Raw genomic sequence first — 22,152 nt, forward strand, 5'->3', positions numbered from 1 at the left:
AAATTACTAGCCAGGTTTCCCATGGATCGTCAGTTGGCCCAGTGGCATATCAGAAAAAACATCCACCCCATCCAGGCCCTGCCACCAGGGTAGGATGGGGACCAGGACTACTGGCTAACAATAGGGGACTAGATGCTTTGAGTATCAGTACTCATAGGGGCCTGAGCCCCTGCTGGAGCCCCTATAAACAGAGAAGAGGTGTGCACAGTCTTTCCCACCCGGGACAACCCTGGCCCCTTCAGCCGCAGGAGCGAAATGCTGGTCCTTTCTGGGTGGGAGACGGAAACAGCAGCCTGGAAAAGGGTACGACTCTTGTGGGCTCTATTGCTTATGGGTTGGGATGCCCCGTCTGAAGGGAGGAAGAGGGTCCCAAAGACCCTGCTGAGGAAGGAGGGGGAGCCGGAAGTAAGGTGTTAACTCAGGTTGGCCACCTTTCTCCCCCTCTCTGGGGGTGAATCACCCTCTGAATGGAAGTGTTTTCCAGTAAGCTCCTGAAAGCCTTCCCTTTATTAGTCCACCTTGTAGGAAAATGTCAGATGTCAGACTGGCTGGCTGTGTCAGACAGTGTTAATGCCATGCCCCAGCCCCTCACCTTGGCAAGCTGGGCAAGGGAATCATTATATTACAATTTATAAATAAGAAATAAAATAAAATTATCGGGTGGGGCTGAGGCACTGGGGGAGAGGCTAAATAGTCCTCTTTAAGGAGTGCGCACCATCAGCCCTACCTACCTAGGACCCGGGATCACCTCCTCTCAGTACGAGGTTGCCCCTAAGCCAGGCATAGCCCCATTTTCTCCCTCCCCCTCCCTCTCCCTCCCTTCCAGTCGGCATCGTCTGCTGCCCACACCCCCATATCTCAGCCAGCAGGCCCTCGTTTCCTCGGGCGCTTTGAGGTTTCTATGCCTGGGACGCTCAGCCCAGCAGCTCCTCCGCTAAGCGGTAGAGGAGCCGAGAGTACCAATGCATGCCAGTCGGCTGGACGGCCCCGCCGGGGAGCAGCGCCCCTAGCGCGTGCAGCAGTCGCAAGGGGGCAAAAGCGCGGTGCGCCCACTGGTGACTCTCCAGAACCGCGTAGCACGAGGCCAGGACATCGTTCACCAGCAGCGTCCCGTGCGCGGTGAGCGGCGCGAACACGCCCACGGCTTCCTCCCGCGCCACACGGGTCACGCGCGCTGGCCGAAGCGCGTCCCCGCCGGGCGCCAGCACCGAGTCCCCAGCGCGTAGCCGGCGCGCGAACACCGGTGCAAAGTCGCCCGGCGCGGGCGCCGGCCCTCGAGCGGCAAACACCAGGTGCCAGGGCGTGAGCAACAGTTTGCGTGGGGGCCACTCGGTCTCCACAGCCACAAATGAAGCCCGGCGCTGCAAGTCCCGGTCCAGGAAGAGCAGCACCGGCGTGGGCACCACCCGGCCTGACGCATCGGCCGCCAAAACCCAGTCTCCGCGGTGCAGTTCCCGCAGCCCCTTCCGCTCGCCGCTCCACAGGCGCACAGTTGCATTTCCCGGAAAGCAGCCGCCCGCCCGGACCGCCAGTGAGTTATCTGCAGGGAACAACCACAGGGAGGATTGAATCAAGACCAGCGGTTCCAGAATGATTCTCAAGGCCAGCGCAGATATCGCCAGTCATGGACAACACAATTTCCCATTAATCTGACTGGCCCCAACCTGGGCAAAAAAGGAAGGGTGGTTTTTCTTTCTTTTATTTTCCTTTTTCTTCTCTTTTCTATGTATGTATGTATGTATGTATGTATGTATGTATGTATTTATTTATTTTGAGATAGGATCTGGCTCTGTCGCCCAGTAGATGGAGTGCAGTGGTGTCATCTCGGCTCACTGCAACTTCTACCTCCCGGGTTCAAGCGATTCTCGTACCTCAGCCTCACGAGTAGCCGGGATTACAGGCATACACCACCACCCCCGACTAATTTTCGTATTTATAATAGAGACGGGATTTCACCATGTTGGCTAGGCTGATCTCGAACTCCTGACCTCAAGTGATCCGCCCGCCTTGGCCTCCCAAAGTGCTGGGATTAGAGGCGTGAGGCACCGCCTCGGCCTGGACGGGTGGTTTTCAACACTAAAGCCCGCTTGGTCTCCCCTAGGGTGGCAACAGGACTACTGCATACTCAGTTTCCCGGAGGGAGCCCCCTTTGGGCGGATTTTACCACCCTCCTCCTACTGTACCAGCTTTGACCGACACGTGGACGTGGTTGCGGGACTCGTAGTAGACCCAGTCGAAGCCAGCTTCCACTGCGAGGCGCGCCAGCAACCCATACTTGTTGCGGTCGCGGTCAGACGTAGTAATGTCCAAAGCACGGCCTTCGTAGTGGAGTGAATCCTGAGCGTGGTGGCCGTCCTCGTCCCAGCCCTCAGTCACTCGTAGGCGCACTCCAGGCCACATGTTCATCACGGCAATGGCCAAAGCGTTCACCCGCTCCTTGCAACGCTGGCAGGGAATAAAGGAGTCAGTCTCCCCACCACCACCGTGGGGGCAAAAGGGACCTGGATAGGAGGGTTGATTCTTTGTTATTCCGGCCCCACTCCTCCCCCTCCCAGCTTTTGAGTGTCCTGGAGAAATGAGAATCTAAGTCGATGGTAGTCGCCAACCTGCACTCTGTTCCCAGGACGTCGCTGGAGAACTGTGGGGTCACCTCTGAGGTTGAGAGGGGGTGCCCATACCTAGCTCCTTCCCCATTTTTAATGCCCGTCCCTCACCCCTATTGGTTCAGGGTCAGGGGCTCAACCTGGGAGAAGGCCAGAGTTGGAGGGCGAATGGAAGCGTGGTCAGGCAGGGCCAGTTGCTCCTGGGGAGCCCCGGTTTGAGCCTGGCCCCCGCCCCAGGCACCGGCTCCCCTCCCTCCGCCTGATTCATCTTTTGTTTCATTGCCTTCCCTGGCACCGGGCATCGCTTCCTTCCTTCCTTCCTCCTCCTCCTTTCAGCCCTTAGCATTAACCCCTTCGTGCTCTGGGTGCCCCCCACAGAGGTGCCCAAGATGAGCTGTGCGGGATCAAGGCTGCTGGAAAAAGGATTGGGGTGGCGGGGGTTGCGCGAAGTACAATAGCCATTCTCCGGGATGACTTAACCGAGCGAGAATCCTGAGCCCAGGCCGGGGACGCGCTGGGAGAAGCGGACTCAGCAGCTCCGGCCACAAAGGCGCTTTTCAGCCGCCCCGGCTCAGGGAGAGGAAAGGGCAGAAAGCCGCGCCCCCCATCCCTGCTCCGTCCGGCTAGGTCCCCTCCCCCCGCGCAGCCAGTCTTCCCAGTTCCAGCTAAGGCTCTGCCAGTCCGGAGAGCCGCTGTCTCTCCCATCTCTGCTCTAGCTGCAGCCCAGAAGGGCGTGGGAGTAGCACCTGAGAATAACGGTCTCCTTGTGCGGATCTGGGGAGCCCCCTGCAGGGTGAGAGTGGGGAAGAGGAAAAGAAGCTGTGGCTGGAAGCCTGCACCTGGGGGAGTGAGACAGTTATCTTGGCCGCTCCAGCCTGGGAGCGGGAGACCTTGGCGCGCACCATAGCAGGGACACCGCGGGAGGAGGCGCAGAAGGACAGCTTCCTTTTTTTCTTTCCCCTCCGACCTCTCACCTCGGACTTGGTTTTCTCCTAACAGAAAGACACTTTTCCCCTCTCCTTCTCTAGTCGCCTCCACCCCGCAGAGTTGGGGATGGGTGGGGGGAAAACAGGAAAAGTGGTAGCTCCTTCCATCTTTGTCGTTTCGTCCCCTAAGGAGGCCCCGAGGCCCTGACCTGCGGGGGCAGCAGCCCAGTGCAGAGCCAACTCAATGGAGGCCTTTTGCAGCCAGGGTGTGGGAGATAAGTAAGACTGAGGGGGCTCCCAGGCCTGTCGGAGCCCCTCCTGAGCCTGTCCCTTGTTCTGCCCACTCTGCTGCAGGTGGCAACCAGAGGAAAGGGCCACAATGTTCCACGGCCAAGGAGAAAAGAAGGAATGCCCCTTTTCCCATCTCTAGGTAGGAGGAAGGCTTCAGGGAAGAAGCAAAAGGAATTATTTCTCCCCTGGACAGGTTTTCCTAACAAAGTAACCTGGAAAACTATGGCAATTAATCAGAGGATATCCGTACCCCTCCCTCTCCCCCCACCTCCCCACTCCATACACAATTAGGTGGTGTAATGGAAAGTATATAGGGCTTAGAATCAAGAGTCCTGAATTCTAGTCCCAGGCATGCCACTTTAAATTGTGAGAGCTTAAATTGCTTTTCCTCCTGGGGGAAGTCCAGCTCTCAGATGTAAAATGAGAGTGGCAGTGGGGGTGGGGAGGGTTGGAGGAATGTGATCTCCCAAGTTTTCTTTGAGTTCTAACATTCAAGATCACTGGCCAGGCTGGATGAAGTGGCTCACACCTGTAATCCAGCACTTTGGGAGGCCGAGGTGGGAGGATCCCTTGAGCTCAGGAGTTCAAGACTAGTCTAGGCAACATGGCAAGACTCCATCTCTACAAAAAATAAAAAATAAATCACTGGCCAGAGGTGGTCCTTCTCTTCCAAGGCATTGTCCACCTCACTCTAGGTGGTTCCAATGCTCAAAAATGGTAGTTGAATTTATCCTAATTATGTAATTCCAAGGAAAGCCCCTGAGATAGGCAGAGCTTGAAAGACTTAGGAGCCCTCTGATTCTCAGGTGGGTCCAACTGTTATTCTCACTGAGAATGACTTTTTAACCCCAAGATTATCCTTTAGACCCTAGGATAGCCCTAGAATAGACCCTAGAATAGATGTGTCCTGGTTCTAGGACACGTTTCCCATGCCAAAAGCAATGTCTGCCCAGCCCCTCCTCAGGTAGATGGTCTGGTGACCTGACCCTTGGCCACCCCTGTCCCAGCCCTTTTCAGTCTCTTCTTTTCGGCCCACAGAGCTTTTCTACAATCAGGTCAGGAGCCAGGCTTCTGTCTGCTGCCTAGCCAGCTCCTGGCCCCCAGCTCACCCCAGCCCTTCCTGCCTGGCTGGGTGGCTGACCCCCGGTCCACGCCTCAGCCATTTCCCGTCTCGCCTGCCGCCATCCTCCTTTCCCCGCCCTCGCTGCCTCTCCCAGCTTCACTCTCACTAGTCAGTCCCTCCTCCCCTCCCCATCCCAGACTATTCTAGTCGGGATCCCTCCTGACCACTCTGTCCAGCCAGCAAGGATTTTTTTCCCCCTGGGGCTGGTGACAAGGGAAATCTCTAAGACTAAAGTCTCTGTAGGTGAAGCTGGACTCACCCTCCTGGGCTGCCCATAGGAAAACGGAAGAGCTGGCAGTGCCCTGGCGCAGGTAGGGAGAGGCCCTCCTTACCTCGGTCATCAGGCGGTCGGCACCACTGTTCTCCTCATCCTTGAAGATGATGTCGGGGTTGTAGTTGGGCACGAGGTCCCGGAAGCGCTCGGAACCCCTTGCCACCCTCCCCTCTGCTGGCCCACTGGCGCCCAGGGTCCGCTCTGGCACGCCAGGCACAAATTGCTTGTAGAGTAGCGGTACGAGCTGCTTGCGCGCATAGCGGCGCCGGCCAACCGGCCCTCGGCCCGGCCCGCAGCTCTGGGCTGGCAGCGCCAGAAGTGCCAAGCAGCACAGGGGCAGTAGATTGGTCAGGAGAGCCATGGATACAGCGGACCTCGGCCAAAAGGGAGCGTTCTTGTCCTCACTAACTCTCCTGTCAGTTAGGCATCTCCACAGGCACCAGAGAGGGCAGCAGGCAGAGCTGCCCCCAGAGTGCCCTAGAGCTCTTGTGGCTCCGTGCACCTGGCTGCTGCTAGCTCTGCCCACGTGCCCCGGGAGCGGGCGGGGGGTGTCTAGGACCTGCTACTGACAAACCATCATAGCAGAGAAGGGGGTTCGTGGGTGAGTGCCAGCCCAGCCCGTCTCTGCTGCAGGACTCTGGTGCTGCCAGAACGCCCGGACTCCGGACTCCGCCTTAAGTGGCCCCTGGCCCCGCCCTCCGCCCTTCTCCCAAGACCATCCCACCCCCTCCCACCCGGGCGGGGGATCTAGCCGGTCACTGCTGGTCCATTTTGTGACTGAAGTGTGTCCCATCCTGGAAACCAGGCAGACACCTGCCTAGGAAATCCTTGTAGCTTTACAGTCCTTGGCTGCCTAAACATCCTTATACCTCCAAGCCTAAACTTGGAACCAAACCACCCTCCTCTGATACTTGAATTGCAATTTTTACTCTCTCAAAGCCTACCCTGGCAGGCCATGCCCTCCGCTGTCATCCAGGAAGTATGGGTTCCAATTTCTGCCCAAGACCAGCCAAGCCCTTTGGGCATACAATCAGAGCCTCCCTTCTCTGTGGTCCTCCCCAGATCTCCCCGACTTCTATCTCTCCTCACACTCAGCATTAAGCAGGACTGGGAGGTGAGGATACCAGGGGCCCATTTCTCTACTAACTTTACAGTCTCCTTTGGAACTTCCCCAGAACCAGGAACAGAGCTTGGTACTTATTGTCTGGTTTAGGACTTCCAACATTTTCCCCCTTCTCTTCTTTGCCAGGCATCTAATAGCTGCTGCTTTTCGAATGAATAACTTGTCAGTTGGAAGCTGCTGAAGGGCAGTGGACACTCAAAAGTCTTTGTAAGAGGGGAGGATCACTTCCCTTAACCGTCCATCTAGGCACCTCTCCAGCTTTCTCCCTCTCTGGACTCCCGGGGCTCCATTTTCAGCCACTCAGATCTCATCTCAGAGGTACCACATCCAATTTCTTTTGTTTAGAAGTCACTTCTTCCAAGAAGCCTTCCTTAACACTGCCCACCTGTGTTCCCTCGAGAACCATTACTTAACTGCAGTGGTAGAACAGTATTAGAATTATCTGGCACCTTACTAGACAATCTTAAGCACACACATATTTATCATGTATCTCCAAGGTTAAGTGCCTACTCTACAGAACGGTGCTTTGCAAGTATTTGTGGAATCTACACTTTGTGTTTCATATTCACCCTCCCCTCACCCCACTCTATGGCTAGTACTCATAGCAACTTTGTGTACATTAGAAAAAGCCAGGCCAGGCACAGTGGCTCACTCCTGTAATCCCAAAACTTTGGGAGGCTGAGGCAAGGACTGCTTGAGGCCATGAGTTGAAGACCAACCTGGTCAACATAGTGAGACCCATTTAAAAAAAAAACAAAATTAATTAGTGGGAGGTAGTGGTACATGCCTGTAGTCTTAGGTACTCAGGAGGCTGAGAAAGGAGGATCACTTGGGTGCAAGAGTTCAAGGTTGTAGAGTGAGCTAAGATCATGCCACTGCACTCTAACCTGGGTGACAGAGTGAAACCCCCCCCCCCCCCAAAAAAAAGATGGCTGGGTGTCGTGGCTCACCCCTGTAATTCCGTCATTTTGGGAGTCCAAGGCAGGTGGATCACTTGAGCTCAGGAGTTCAAAACAAGCCCAGGCAACATGGCAAAACCTCATCTCTACTAAAAATACAAAAATTAGCCAGGTATGGTAGCATGTATCTGTTGTCCTAGCTATTCTGGAGCCTGAGCTGGAAGAATGGCTTGAGCCCAGAATGCGGAGGTTGCAGTGAGCTGAGATTGCACCACTGCACTCCAGCCAGGGTGACAGAGCCAGATCTTGTCTCACAAAAAAAAAGAAAAAAGAAAAAAAAAGCACCCCTTCCTCAAGATGACTGACATTTATGAGAAAACTATCATAGTAACTATCCACACAATGACTATGAGGTGAATGGTGTTCCTGGAAGCTGTGCAATACACAATCTGTATAAGCCTAAGTTTTGCGCTTACTCCCAATATAGCACATGGGCTCTTCAAGAAACTGATGGCCTCTAACAAAAAGCCAGATTCTTCTCTCAGGTAGGAAATGAAAATCCTTGTCAGCCAGCCACTTATTTTACTCTATATCCAATAGTTAAGCCAGGGAGGATAGGACTGAAAGTGTGAGTGTATCGGGAGAGGTTATCCTACTCCTATGCCCATGTCCTACCCCCAATACTCAAGGTACAGAAACAAGGCCATGGATATAAGGAGGAGTCAGGGGACAAGCCAGCTTTAAGCAAGGCTGAGGATGGAGGAGTTTCCCACTGCCCAACTGCATGGCCTAACACCAGATCCAAGTCCCCAAAGGATGATAATAATATAGATGAAGGGGAAGGAAAAGGATGGTGGGCAGGATCCCTCTGCTTCTCTTACTGGGCAGATGCCGGGCTGGTAGGAGCAAGGCTGTTCAAATACACACAGAGACAGGTGCTTTAAAAAAACAAAGCAAACCCTGGGATCAACTTTATTGCTGATGGCTGAAGCCTCCTCCTCCCTATCTCCTTGGTCTTTCAGGTGGTCCAAAGCCCCTCCAGGATAGCACAGTGCTTAGGCTCTGCTGGGCTAGAGGCAAGGGAGATTATCTCCCAAGCCTGCCCTGGCCCAGTCCTTTCCCTGCCCCTACCCCACCCTATTGCACATCAAATCATGTAAACATGGCTATGGGCATGGCCCAGAACAGCAGTGAGGCAGATTGATGTGTAAACAGATTTGGGACCAGGGGCTAGACCCAGTCACCCAGCCCTACCCCATGCTGAGGCCACAGTTAAGTATGGAAAATCAGGGGGTCCTGGTCCCAAACTCTGGCTCAGATTATGCAACAGTGCAGATGGCTCTGCTCCCCTCTGCCACCCACCCTCTCAGATTCCAGGTCCTGAGGTCCAACTAGCCTTGGGCTTCCCTCCAGGCCTAGGCAGCAGATGGCAGTGTCCAGTTTTTTCCTTCCCACCCCCAGCTGGAGGTCACTGGTGCTGGGTCTTCCTAGATGCCCGGGGGAAACCGGAGACGGGCAGCGGCAGTCTGTCCAGCCCTGGAGAAGCGGAGGAGATGGGCAGTCAAAAGCAAGTCAAAGGTCCAGTCCGTTAGGGACCAGGCAGCCAAGCCACAGAATGTGTGGATGAGGTACGTTACCCACGAAGCAGGAAGCACACCCTCTCCCCTGCTGGGGTGACCCGTGATCCAGAGTGTCCCAAATGACTACCACCCCCCACTAGCCTGCACCCTCACTCCCTCTCACCGAAGGCCCGGATCAGCTCTGCCCGCACAGCTGCAGTGAAGGTCTTCACCAGACAGAGTGTGGTAAGGCCTGCAAAGGCTGCGTTGTAGAGGAACACAATGTAGAAATTGCCCAGCCAGTTGAAGCGTCCAAAGTCACCCAGCAGGTCAAAGCGAGTGAGCCCTGAAGTACAAAGGCCAGGATGAGAGGTGGGCTCCCCAGGCCCTTTTCTGCTACCAGCCCAACTTTCTGCTGCCTCCTGGTGGCCACATCTCAACACTGCAACTGATAGGTTGGCCTCTCCCAATTCTACCACCCCAGCTGTCTCAAGAGCAGTTCCAGACTGTTCAAAGTGTCAGCAGCTAGGCTTGCTTCAACTTCGCTTCCAGAGTCTGGTATCTTCTCCTCCAGTGAGGCCTCCTCTGGCTCCTGGTGTACCCAGGAACTCCCAGGGCCTACTACTTGTTCCTGGGCCTGGAATAAGCAGTTCACCAAGTTTTTTTTAGTAGACAGAACGGTGTGGTTGCTGAGCGCTCAGACTGATCAGGCTGCTTTGGTTCATATACCAACTCCACCCCTAACTAGCTGTGTGATCTGGGGCAATTTCCTTAAATTTTCTGTGCCTGCCTCAGTTTCCTAAGAATTAAATGAGATAACACACATAAAGAACTGTCTGTGCCAGGCACTATTCTAACATTTACTGGTCCCCTCATAATATTATCATAAATCAAAATACTCTGCTCCCCACCTTTAAATATTCTTACCTGCATCCAACCTAAAAGAACTAACTGGAAGACCCACAAGTCTACTTTCTTACAAATTCTCCTGGCATAAATACAAATGGTAGAGTGGAAATAATATAATGTTAAGAATGAAACAGAGCTGTTTTTTGTTTCGTTTAATTTGGTTTTGTCTTAAGACAGGGTCTTGCTCTGTTACCCAGGTTGGAGTGCAGTGGCACAATCTTAGCTCACTGCAGCCTCAAACTCCTGGGCCCAAGCAATCCTCCTGCCTCAGTCTCACACATAGCTAGGACTATAGGTGTGCCAATTAAAAAAACTTTTTTTTTTTTTGGTAGAGATGGGGTCTCACTATATTGCTCAAGCTGGTCTAGGACTCGTGGCCTCAAGTGATCCTCCCACCTTGGCCTCCCAAAGTGCTAGGATTACAGGCGTGAACCACCGTGCCTGGCTCATAGCTGATTTCTTTTTTTTTTCTGAGACAGAGTCTTGCTCTGTCACCCAGGCTGGAGTGCAGTGGTACCATCTTGGCTTGCTGCAACCTCCACCTCCCAAGCTCAAGCAATTCTCATGACTCAGCCACCTCCCAAGCTCAGCAATTCTCATGCCTCAGCTGAGATTACAGGCATGTGCCACCATACCTGGCTAATTTTTATATTTTTCACAAAGATGGGGTTTCACCATGTTGGCTAGGCCGGTCTTGAACTCCTGGCCTCAAGCTGATCTGTCCACCTTGGCCTCCCAAAGTGTGAGATTACAGACGTGAGCCACCAGGCCTGGCCCCAGAACTGATTTAAATATGAAATCACATATAAAATACAGAGGATGATGTGGTATTTAGGGGGAGGTAGGAGGGCGGCTGTTACCTCTGCAGCTCACATACTACCTTGGGGTGAACTAGTTACACTCTTGAACTTTTTTTTTTTTTTTGAGATGAAGATTCGCTCTTGTTGCCCAGGCTGGAGTGCAATGGCGTGAGCTCAGCTCACCGCAACCTTTGCCTCCCGGGTTCAAGTGATTCTCCTGCCTCAGCTTCCCAAGTAGCTGGGACCACAGGCATGCACCACCACGCCTGGCTAATTTTGTATTTTTAGTAGAGACGGGGTTTCTCCATGTTGGTCAGGCTGGTCTCGAAATATCGACCTCAGGTGATCCGCCCGCCTCGGCCTCCCAAAGTGCTGGGATTACAGGCATGAGCCACTGCACCCAGCCACTCTTGAACTTTTTAACCAGTTAATTCTAGATATAGCTCTAAAGGTAGGAGAAGGAGTGAGTGTATTATCTGACACCCCAGTGTATAGAGAAAGCACTACCCTGGGGTTCAGGAGACAAGGGTCCTAGACTGACTTGACCTTGCCTCAAACTAGCTGTATAATCTGGGTTAATCAGGTAGCTTCTCTATTTATCATCTTTCAAATAGGAACATTTGCTAGATTATTCACCCAGGAGAAAGATTTAGAAAAGAGTGTGCTCCCTGACCAAAAAGTAGAAGTAAATGAGAGGCAGTGGGATGTAGCAAATGTAAAAAGTATGTACTTTCACCCTGAAGCTCAGTGTAGGCACTTTACAGCCTCGCTTTCCTCATCTGTATAATGCGGGTAATACCTACTCACGGGTCTGTTGTGGGAATTAGAGAAAGCATGTATATAAAGTGCCTGCTTTGCATCCGCAAGTACTCAAAAAAATCCAATTCCTTTATCTCCTCCTTTCAATACTTACCCAGGGTTCGAGAGAAGACAGGAAGTGCTGAACTTAGGACCAGGAGACAGACACAATTCCCAATTATCTGGGTGGAAGCAGGGAAAGGAGAGGTGAGGGTGGAAGAGCTGCAGGCACCTAGTGCCCATCCACACCCCCCGGGAGGCTTCCCTTACTCCTTCCCAGCTACCTGCGTCATGGCGGTGTCGTGCCATCTGGGCCGCAGGCTCCGGAAGAGTGGAGAGCTATAGAAGCCCACAACTGAGGACACCATTAGGTAACTGCCACTGCATTAAGGAAGAACTGGCTGGCTCCTAAGAATTAATAACTCATCTCAAAGGAAACAGAGCTCTCTCCCAGCCCACTTCTTTTTTTTTTTTTTTTTTTTTTGAGACAGGGTCTCACTTTGTCACCCAGGCTGGAGTGCAGTGGTGCGATTTTAGCTCACTGCAGCCTTGACCTTCTGGGCTCAAGAGATCTTCCCACGTCAGCCTCCCACGTAGCTGGGAATGCAAGCACGCACCACCACGCCTGGCTAATTTTTTGTACTTTTTATAGAGACCGGGTTTCACCATGTTGCTCAGGCTGGTCTTGAAATCCTAAGCTCAAGCAATCCACCGCCTCAGCCTCCCAAAGTGCTAGGATTACAGGTGTGAGCCACTGCACCCGGCCTCTTTTTATTTTCTTCTGATCAGATTCTACTGAACCACCAGCCCTCCTTTCAAAATTAAGTCTTTTCCTTCTTTCTGAACCTGAGGTTGATGAAAATTTGCCCCATTTCCCATCATTGTTGCTCAGAGTCCCAAAGGAGACAAAGTCCAAGAAGTGCTCTGTCTAGAGTCCCAGGAGACAGGTTTGCTGAACAGAGGCAATGATGGGTTTCCAGAAGGATACAAGATGAGTACAACCTGAATGACGGCACCAAAGGAGCCCAGCCTGGAGAAGGAGACCTGGCCTAAGGAGGCATCCTGAGGAGTGGGGCAGTATCACTGTGAGCATTCCCCACCATCAGCACTACCCGGCACCCAGCCTTCCCGCTGTCCTCAGCTTCTGCCTCCTCTCCCCAGCTGTTCTTAGGCCCTCCCCAAAGGATATGGTGGGAGGGCAGCCTGGTACCTGCATGCCTCGGGGCATGGCAGCCTCATCGATGAGCAGCTCCAGGATGTGGATGGCCACAATGAGCACAGACAGGCCCTGTGTGAGACAAGGTCAGACTCCAATCCCACCCCAGACCACAGCTGGACCCAGAGCTAAAGGAATGGGCAGAGACTCTGGTCCAACATTTTCAGTTTCCAAGACTAGCTCTGCTTCCAATGAGCTGTATGGGACCTCATCAAGGCTGCTATTAGCAACAGAGTGCCTGTGAGGATATTATAAGATACATCTCCCCTAGGTGGAAGGATTGCAAAAAGGCTGAATAGGAAAAGGCATCTCTTCCTCCAACTGATGAGATCTATACCTGAGTCCATAGGGGAATCGACTGAATTTCAATGTTTATTATTCTCACGCCAGGGCAAACCGGCACAACTCCTCACTGGCCCTGTGTGTCCTTGGGCAAGTCATTCAACTCTGTCTCTTCATCTACAAAATGGGGATTGATGTGCTCAACATTTGTGCTCAGCACAGGCAGGACATAAAAGTAGGCACTCAGCAAGAAGCAACCACTATTACTGATGATAACCAGGTCCCTGCATTGCCTCCCCTCTCCCTGAGAAGGCCTCAAGTACTGAGGGTCCACTCCCCACCTCTAGGGCTGGTATACCTACCGTCAGCACCAGCAAGCACAGCATAGCCAGGGGGTAGCCCAGGTTCCGTTGCCAGGCTGAAGCCTTCCGCCGCTTCTCTGTGCAGGGATGGGAGGCTGTCAGCAAGCACCTGGAACCAGGGGCTACTCTCCTTGGAGAAACCCAGGTATCCCAAGCCCTACCAAGCCACATACCCAGCAGGACCCTCTGTGTCTGCAGAGCCAGGACCTGTCTGTGTAGCAGCTCCATGTCTAAAGGCAGCCAGCAGGAAGTAGGATCTGAGGGCAGAGAAGATGGTGTTGCTCTCAAGTCCTGCAGTCTCTGCCCAGGCCAAGCCCACCACCCCAGCAGGGAAGAACTGCAACTTACTACAGATCCTGCGGGTCAGGGCTGCCTCCTCAAAGGCTGAGCAGTACAGCTGCTCCTCCAGGTCTTCCAGCAGCTAGGGGCAGGGGAAAGGAAGAGACTAACTGTCTCCAGGAGAACCCTGTTCTTCCCAGGGCTCCGTAGTCCCAAGCTTCCCCGAGACCCTCATTCACCACCCTGTGGCCCACAGCTTTGCTCAGTCTCTCCCAATTGCCCTGTATTCTGCCCTGCATGTCTGGTGACCAGCTCTGCATGATGGGGCACAGAATACAGGAACCAACAAAGGCTGCAGCACTCTGCAAGTTGTGTACTACACAACCATAAGGTTGTTTCATTGTTTGGTTCCAGCTCTGCAGGAAGCTCACCCTGCAGGATCAAAGAGCAAGGAATACCACATACCCGGGGCTTGACCAGCAGCTTCCCAGTGACGGAGAACATGCGGGCGAGACCCAGTGGAGTACACACTATAGGGACAAAAGCCAGTCACCTGCCAGACCCTGCTGTCCACCCCTTCCCTAACATTCCCCCCATTCCCTTTCCTTCTAGCCTGGTTACTCTGGTCCAAGGACCCTGCCCATTCCCTCCCAGACCCTGTACACTCACCCAGGAGCAGCAGAACCCCAAGGAAGGAGATGCATGAGTAGAGGTAGGGGAGATAGTACTCCCAGAAGTCTAAGGATAAAAAAAAGAGGCATGTCAGCTCATCTCTCCTTACTTACTGTCCCCAGGCTGACAGGCCTCAGAGTCTAGACAAGGGCACAGTCCCCACAGGGGTTAGGCAATTAATACAAATGAAGGAAGCTGGCCAGCATTAGCAGAAGAGGGAGTGGCAGGGCCTATAGTAAACTGGAGATCCTAACCCCTAACTAAAGGGTACAACTGCTATTTGGCCCCCATCACCAGGGACTAATGCAGCCAGATCTTCTCCTGGTCAAGCAAAGTTAGATATCTGGATATTAATGTGAAACCTCCCAATTTAAAATGTTAGCAACTTAATAATATATATTTTAAAAACCATTGCATGGGCCCAATGAAACATTTCTGCAGATTGCATTTGGCCAGATGTCTACCAGTTTGAAACTTCAGTCTAAGGGAGAAGGTGCCAACATTTTCCACTTTAGAAGGTTACAGTCATTCCAGGCAGGGGGACATGGGCCAAGTGAAAAGCCACACAGCCTGGAGGAAGCTGGGCCGCTCACCATAGAGTGACTCTCTGCTGGCCTTGTTGTTGTCCAAAATGGCTGACGCCACCCACACCATACCTAGCACCAGCAGAGTGAGGAGCATCAACATCACCACTGTCTCATAGACCCGGCCCAGGACACCCTACGGGAGGAGGCAACAGGTGAAGGTTAACATCAGGGCAGTGTGGGAACATCGGAGATGGCGGCCAGCCTGCAGGAACCAGAGAGGTTTGGATTCAGGAGATAACAGAGAGGGTTTTCCTCTTATTCTGCTAAGTTGCTCTGTCTTCCCGCTCCCCAGTCTAAGGTCACCCCACATACCAGGTGTTCTTCATTTGCATCTCCTTTCTCCAGACCTATTCCTTGTCGTTGTGTGCTCTGGGAGGCTGACCTCTGAGGTCTGCATCCCACAAGCTCTTTGCCCTCTGGTTTCGCATCCAACAGGAGAATGGAAGGTAGAAAAACGGTGAGGGTATGTTTCCTGTGAGTCCTCCCACGTCTGCCACCATGGTTTTGGCAGTGATTATGACACTAAGGCAACAGCTCCTCTCTGGGCAGCTTCACATCCCTGGCTTCAGCTATTAGTGGGTTCTAGAAACCATTTCCTCCCTTTGTCCCTACAGGCCTAAGGGTGGAAATGACTTCCTACTGTCACTAGAACCTCAAACTTCCTTTAACTAAACCTCTGCAAATAGCCTCTTTATTAAAATCTCTTCAGTTGAACCATGTGTGTGGAATTCCGTTTCCTGCCTGGATACATATCCCCCACTTACCCTTCTGGAGCCAGCAAAGCCCTCAGACTCAGTGAAGAAATATGCAAAGGGCATGAGGAAGATGAGGGACAGGTTGGAGAAGAGAAAAACAAGGTTCCAGAGGCCTAGAGCAAAAAAGGAAAAGCAGAAGTGGTCAGTAAGGGGAGGGGCAACCCACAGGAGACTGACCATTTGCAGGAGAAGCAGAGTGGGAAGGTGCGACATTTGACTGATTGGCGCACGGCTGCCTGAGTCCACCCAACTCTATCTGCTCTCTGCTCCCTATCCCCACCCCAAGCAGCTTCCAGGAGCCACACACCATGGATGAGGGAGCCATTGAGCCACTGGATGTAGTAGTTCCGAGGCAGGGAGAGCAGCACCTCATTGCTGATGATGGAGAAGGGCAGGAGCAGGACAGCACCCAGGGCAATTGCCAGGGTAAAGGTGCACAGCTCGAGCCTGGGCAGAGAAGGGGACAGTGTCCTTGCTTAGCTCAGCACTCATTACCCTGTGCTGAAGAAGCCCCATTTGTCCTGAGGGCACCTGTGGCTTCCACAACCAGCTGTAGCAATCACAGAGCTAAGGAAGGAGCTGTCCAGCTGGGGTTCTACCCACTGCCACCCCACCCTAGCTCTTTACCTCCAGGGAAGCCCCAGCTCATGGGATGGGCACAGCCTCGGGCATTCATGGGAACCTGGTCACCTGCCATGTCACATACCCAGGCTGTCCCCAGGAATGTGGTCCTCCCATACATGCCTATCAGTTATGCCAGGTATGATGCCAAAACTAGGGGACCTGGCTTCTCTTCTTTGCTCAGGGATATGGATTTCTGAGCTTACCTCTTTTAGTCCAGAAAAGCACAGGGTCATCCCATATGGCTATGCCCTGCACAAAGGCAGGAGGGCAAAGGAGGACAAGAGGGAACTGAAACCTAGCTTCATAGCCAAGGTCTATGCCCCAGGCTTCATACACTGAAGATGGGCACTTCTATCTCGTTGGTCCATCAAGGGTGGAGGGCTGCCTTCTGATCTATTGACTCAAAAGAGTCATATCTCTATCTTTCTCTGTATGTACTAGTGAACACTGGCAGCCTGGAATATGGGCCTTTCTCCCAGAACCAAGCATGCCCCTCCCTCAGGGGTTCCCACCTTCCCCACACCCTGCTCTTTTTCCATCAATCTGCATCCCTACTCCACTCCCTCCCTATTGGTCGCTGGGAGGTGAAGCCAAGCCGGAGCCATTTCCGGTGACTCAGGCCCCAGTGGATGTTCCTGGCCATGAGGCTCCCACAAGCTCCTGGCCTAACCAGGAAGACAGGAACAGCAGCTTTTCTGAGCGTGCCCAGGGTGAGGTAAAGCCGGACGCCAGAAATGGGGTGGAAACAGAAACTCTCTCTTCACTGTGTGAGACTTCCCCCTTCTCCCTCCAGCTCCAGGCCTCCCTAGATCCCAGTTCCTAAAGACCACTGATGTTAGGTGCTGAGGCAGGGACACTTACGCAATCTTGTTGACGGTGGCATCTTCATCATCCACTGTAAGAGACAGAGGCACGGGGAAGAGGCAGGAGGACATCAGGGGGCAGCTCTGAGGCTGTTAGTATTACAATGTGCTCCCTGCCCCATCCCTGCCCCCTCAAAGAAGGCAGAGCTGAACAGGAGGCTCCAGGAGACCACACATTATGAACTCCATAGCCTGTTCTCCAGCCAAGGTAGCAGCTTAAAAATCAGTGGTTCCAGGTGAAAAGAATACAGACCAGACATTCCTATACTTCTTTCCTCCTCCCTAGATCTCTCCCGTCACAAGTTCCTCTTTATGTGCTCAAACTATTAATATAATAAACAACTAGTCTGTGAGGTTGGTTACATCAGTGGCTGGGTCCAGGAAAGGGAAAAGAGTGGAGGGGGAAGGGGAGATTCACAGAGAAAGTCCCCAGGGGAATTACTCTAGGGTAGCTGCCTTGTTGGGTGGGGACTCATCCTGAGCCATCCTGAGGAGGAAAGGCTGGAGCTAGGAACTGGGGCAAGTGTGCCCCCACCCCCAATTACACAATGTCTAGGGAAGGAAAGCTGCAATCTGAGCATACTCAGCCTCCCCATAATGAGAAAGGCCACCATCACCAGGTTCCCCAGTCATCAGGGAGGTCTCTGGTCCTGGCTGTGGGAGCACTAGGAGAGGAGATGACACAGAGCCTGTGCCCGTAATGACGTTCATCCAGCAGTTGCCCACTTCAGGTTCACAAAGGGCTTTCACATTAACCATCTCCTTTGGTCCACACAATGGAGTAGGTAGACATTGTTATGCCCATTTTGTAGGATGAAACTGAGGATCAGAAATGTTATATGACTTGCCCAGCAGACACTTCCATCTAGCCGCCCTTGCCCCTATCTGTGCAGAAAGGGAGGCTGAAGAGGCAAAGGCTCCAGAACAGCCCCACACAGCCACTGCTCCTTTCCCAGTGGGCACCATAGGCCCATTCCCCTGAGGCTGGTCCATGGCAACAGGGACTCTGGCAGGAGGGAGGGAAATCAAAGTACCTGTGGTGAACTCAGCAGGCTTCTTGAAGCGGGTCAGGAAGATGTGGCAGAGGATATACAGTGTTGCAAACAGAAGTGTTGATATCTGTAGCAGAATATGAGCTAAGATGAGAAGCTCTAACTTCAGCACACTCCACAGCCCCAAGGGCCTCTCTGTTAATTCCATGGCCATCACTTCTTCAAGATAAGGCTCCACACTTCCAAGGGTTCCATCTGGAAGTATATTCTGTTCTGATCCCCCAGGTACTTCCTTCTAGTCAGGGCCCCAGGGGCCTCGAAGAAGGGCCAGACAGGGGCTGCCCCATGCACCTGGGGAAACAGCACCATGCCCAGCCCTACAAGGACTTCACTGGGAGAAAACAGCTTCAGCCTAACTCTGGTTGGTAAATGGGCAAAGAAAACTCCTAGAAATGCACATGCACACGCATTTCAAACCAGCTACAGAACCAGAGGGAATTTACTCCGAGCACATTATTGGGAATGAAAGCAGGTTTGAGGGGAGGAAGACGTCTGCATTGTCCTGGCACCCCATCGCTATCCCACCCTCCTACCTCCACCCACACTGCTGCCTTGACCCAAAGTAGGTGTCATGTTTCTAGACCAAGTCACAATTTCTATTCCATGCTTATTCAGGGGCCTGAAAGATCAGGTCTGCTCTGGGCCAAACCAGAGTCTGATTTAATCCTCTACCCCTAACAGTGGGCTTTAGCTGGGGCCCAATATCTACAGTGTTTCTAGAGCTGGCTGGACTGCCAAGTGACAGTGATGGCGGAATTCGGCCAGGTTAATCTGCATATTCATTCCTACTCTACTCCAAGTAAGCTGCTGCTGCCCAGAGGAGGAGCCATTGGCCAGCTTGGCTCTATAATTAAGAACAGAGAGTCTCGGCCAGGCACTGTGGCTCATACCTGTAATCCCAGCACTTTGGGAGGCCGAGGCAGATTAATCACTTGAGGTCAGGAGTTTGAGACTAGCCTGGCCAACATGGTGAAACCCCGTCTCTACTAAAAATACAAGAATTAGGCTGGGCGTTGAGGCTCACACCTGTAATCTCAGCATTTTGGGTGGCCAAGGTGGGAGGATCATGAGGTCAGGAGTTCAAGACCAGCCTTACCAACATGGTGGAACCCCGTCTCTACTAAAAAAACAAAAATTAGCTAGGTGTGGTGGTGCGTACCTGTAATCCCAGCTACTCAAGAGGCTGAGGCAGGAGAATCACTTGAATTCAGGAGGTGGAGGTTGCAGTGAGCTGTGATCGTGCCACTGCACTCTAGCCTGGGTGACAGAGCAAGACTCCGTCTCAAAAAAAATTACAAAAATTGGCTGGGCACAGTGGCTCATGCCCATAATCCCAGCATTTTGGGAGGCAGAAGGATCACGAGGTCAAGAGATCGAGACCATCCTGGCCAACATGGTGAAACCCCGTCTCTACTAAAAATACAAAAATTAGCCAGGTGTGGTGGCATGCACCTGTAGTCTCAGCTACTTGAGAGGCTGAGGCAGGAGAATTGCTTGAACCCAGGAGGCAAAGGCCGTAGTGAGCCGAGATTGTGCCACTGCACTCCAGCTCTGGCAACAGAGCGAGACTCAGTCTCAAAAAAAAAAAACCAAAAAAAAAAAAAAAAAAACGCCGTGTGTGGTGGCAGGTGCCTGTAATCCCAGCTACTCGGGAGGCTGAGGTACAAGAATCACTAGAACCTGGGAGGCGGAGGTTGCAGTGAGCAGAGATCACGCCACTGCACTCCAGCCTGGGCGACAGAGTGAGACTAGGTCAAAAAAAAAAAAAACACCAGAGGGTCTCAAGAAGAGAAGTTATTGTGTTTGAGATAGGCCAAGAAGACAAGATCAGTCTCATGGATCTTCCAGTCTCCAGAAAGGGTTGACCCCACAGGGAATACACATACAGCTATCTACACAAGGAGGGAAGAATCCACAGAGACGCAGGAGAGCCATCGATCTAGAACAAAGTCATAGCTTTTGACATTAGGGAAGCAGAATAGAAGGAGCCACTCAGATTGTAGCTGCAAGATTTTTATAGCCTGTGTTCTGCCCTGGGCTTGCGCAATAGCCAGGAAGGTGGGAGGGCTCAAAAGGTCAGGCTGGAGTTCCACGCAGTTCCAAGAAGCTAGGTTGCTCTCTAGCCTCTAGATGAGAGGCAGGTGGGGGAGGCACCATAAGTCTTCAGGCTACCCTTAGCCAGCACTGATGTTCTCAGTTTATGGGACTAAAGGACTGGGGAGACATCCAGGAGGCTGCTTCTGTCCAAGGTCTCATCCCTCCCTGTTCTCTAGGAATGTAAGCCTCTGGCCCGACACTGTCTCAAGGCCTGGGTGTGCCTCTGCAATATGCCCAACCCACCATGTGGACTGTCCACCAAGAAACACACAAGGAAGGCTTGCCGAAAGCACACTTCTACTGGAGTTGCACACACAGACTAATATACTTTCCTGTCCTCACAGTTAAGAGCAGACCTAATTATGTCCTGGCTCAATTTACCCCTCCTCCAATCAGGCTGCCCAGGGCTTGCTAGAGCCCAGCCTGAGAAAAATAAAGGGAATGACCCCAACAATGGATTCCCACACTTAATAACATTTCTTTCTGTTTTTCCAAACCATTCCCTTTCCATTTACTATCTGGAGATGAGGGTTGCCCTGGGGAGCTCTGGGGAAGGAAACAGGAGAAAGGAGAGAGGTGAGAATTTAAAGCAAGGCTGAGAAAGATATGACTCCCTAAGCTCCACTGGGTACCCCTACCCCAGAATTGAGTAGTCCACTTCTGTGCGCAAGGTTCAGCTGTGGCTCTAAGTGGCAGGGAGGGCGTAAGGAACAGCAGCCAGGTACCCTCTGAAGCCCTGGGAGGACCACTCACTAAGGAAACCCCGGAATGGCTGAGAGGCTGGGAACCCAGCCTTACAGGGTTTCAAACTCTAATGAGAAAGAAAAAAGACGGGGGAATACTTGGTTGTTCCTCATCTCTACATATTAAGATCCACCCCAGCAAGACTCCTTTCTTCCAAAGCAGGAGATGACCCACCAAGTCCCCAGGTTCCTCCCGTCTGCCATCCCTACACCTCCCCTCTTTTCTGGAATCAAGCTCAGTGTGACGATGTCTCCCCTTCATCCAGCGTCAGCTGAGTTTGCCCTCAACCCAGTTTGAGAAGCAAACCCATCCTTCTCCGATTATCAGACTAAGGCGGACTCCGCAGGCTCTCAGACCCCGGAGACCCCCAACAGGAAGACGCGCTGGGTGAGGGGTGGGAGGGAGGGGCAGGGGAGGGGCGTGTGGCGGAGGAACGGAAACGACGGCCTTTGTTTATCGCTCAGGGACCTAGCTGATCCCATCTAAGGGATCGCTAGCCGGCCACCCGCCCTTCTGCCCGGACGGAGGCCTCAGTCGCCCGCTGCTGGCCCAGGCATGGTTTGACGGCACTCTGAGACCAGGCGGGCTCGGACCCCAACCTCCCCGTCTCCCGCAACCCCCGCTTCTCCCCGCCGGGGCCCCGCACTCACAATACACTCGCGGATCCTCTCGTGGAATAGCTGTTCTCGCACGGATAGCACTTCGTAGTCAGGTGCTTCCATACTCTGCTCAGCATGACTGGAGCCGGGGTGCCTCTGGGCCCGGGGAGGACGAGCGGGGAGGAAGCCGCCGCCGCCAAGCACCCGGACCCAGCCTAGGAGCCTTTCCTCGCAGCCTGCGACAGAAACTCGGGGCAGTCTGGGGTTCAGATACAGTCGTCCGGGCGCCCCGCCCTTAAAGGGGCAGGCACCACCCGCCTCGTTTTAAAGGGCTCTGTCCTCCCTTTGCTCCCCCCCTTTAAGGTCGGGTCGCGCGCACGTTTCAACGCGAACACCCGCCACTAGGCTCCGCTACGAGGAAGTGCCGCTGAGGTTGCATCTTTTTAAGAGATCTAGTGACGACACAAGGGATGGGCGGGTTCCTTCCAGAGGGAGGAACTCATTGGCTCCTGGAGAGCTGCCGCTCATCGCTGGAGGAGCGCTGATAGCCTCGCCCTGTGGAGGAAGGCGGGATCTTTTGGGCCTACCGCTGCTCATACTAATAGAGCAACTGTCTCTCTTATCTGGGAAAAGTGACGGTTCCTGGATTTTAGTAGCAGACGAGATTTTAGTTTGACCTTGGTTAAATGAACCGTTTGAAGCAGGCCAGCCAGGC

The 22,152-nt window shown here is 53.1% G+C and overlaps 2 protein-coding genes across 5 annotated transcripts; both read right to left on the reverse strand.

Annotated features, from left to right (window-relative positions):
* Positions 1 to 489: 489 nt before the first annotated feature.
* Positions 490 to 5,890, reverse strand: DHH (desert hedgehog signaling molecule). Its single transcript, XM_054442235.2, has 3 exons — positions 5,276 to 5,890; positions 2,184 to 2,445; positions 490 to 1,540 (listed from the first exon to the last, which is right to left on the reverse strand). The coding sequence occupies exons 1-3, from the start codon at positions 5,576 to 5,578 to the stop codon at positions 915 to 917; spliced, it is 1,191 nt and encodes a 396-aa protein (XP_054298210.1). The 5' UTR covers positions 5,579 to 5,890; the 3' UTR covers positions 490 to 914.
* Positions 5,891 to 8,178: 2,288 nt separating this feature from the next.
* Positions 8,179 to 21,872, reverse strand: LMBR1L (limb development membrane protein 1 like). Of its 4 annotated transcripts, XR_008492765.1 has the most exons (18): positions 21,489 to 21,862; positions 17,980 to 18,064; positions 16,944 to 16,977; positions 15,766 to 15,905; positions 15,468 to 15,571; positions 14,710 to 14,836; positions 14,114 to 14,182; positions 13,910 to 13,974; positions 13,514 to 13,586; positions 13,339 to 13,422; positions 13,166 to 13,242; positions 12,516 to 12,593; positions 12,294 to 12,367; positions 11,590 to 11,680; positions 11,421 to 11,487; positions 8,983 to 9,144; positions 8,602 to 8,775; positions 8,179 to 8,309 (listed from the first exon to the last, which is right to left on the reverse strand). XR_008492765.1 is itself a non-coding variant. In XM_054442236.2 (17 exons), exons 1-17 carry the CDS (start codon positions 21,558 to 21,560, stop codon positions 8,708 to 8,710), a joined length of 1,470 nt encoding a protein of 489 aa, XP_054298211.1. In that variant the 5' UTR covers positions 21,561 to 21,872; the 3' UTR covers positions 8,179 to 8,707. The 4 variants fall into 4 exon arrangements, 3 of the variants coding, with proteins under 3 accessions (XP_054298211.1, XP_054298218.1, XP_054298217.1); XM_054442236.2 differs by having other exon boundaries at positions 8,179 to 8,775; positions 21,489 to 21,872; XM_054442243.1 differs by having other exon boundaries at positions 8,179 to 8,775; positions 12,213 to 12,307.
* Between the last annotated feature and the right edge of the window lie 280 nt (positions 21,873 to 22,152).

The sequence above is a fragment of the Pongo pygmaeus genome, chromosome 10 (assembly GCF_028885625.2).
Source record: "Pongo pygmaeus isolate AG05252 chromosome 10, NHGRI_mPonPyg2-v2.0_pri, whole genome shotgun sequence".
NCBI lineage: Eukaryota > Metazoa > Chordata > Mammalia > Primates > Hominidae > Pongo > Pongo pygmaeus.

Bases quoted from the DNA above. Each gene is read 5' to 3' on its own strand.
- DHH (XM_054442235.2), bottom strand. From the start codon at position 5,578: ATGGCTCTCCTGACCAATCTACTGCCCCTGTGCTGCTTGGCACTTCTG. The intron at 2,446-5,275 runs GTAAGGAGGGCC...ATTCCCTGCCAG, and splicing joins CCGACCGCCTGATGACCGAG to CGTTGCAAGGAGCGGGTGAA. The intron at 1,541-2,183 runs GTACAGTAGGAG...TGTTCCCTGCAG, and splicing joins CCACGTGTCGGTCAAAGCTG to ATAACTCACTGGCGGTCCGG.
- LMBR1L (XM_054442243.1), bottom strand. From the start codon at position 21,560: ATGGAAGCACCTGACTACGAAGTGCTATCCGTGCGAGAACAGCTATTC. The intron at 13,975-14,113 runs GTGAGTGTACAG...TTGTCCCTATAG, and splicing joins TGGGGTTCTGCTGCTCCTGG to TGTGTACTCCACTGGGTCTC. The intron at 13,423-13,513 runs GTAAGTTGCAGT...CTCTGCCCTCAG, and splicing joins CCTGACCCGCAGGATCTGTA to ATCCTACTTCCTGCTGGCTG.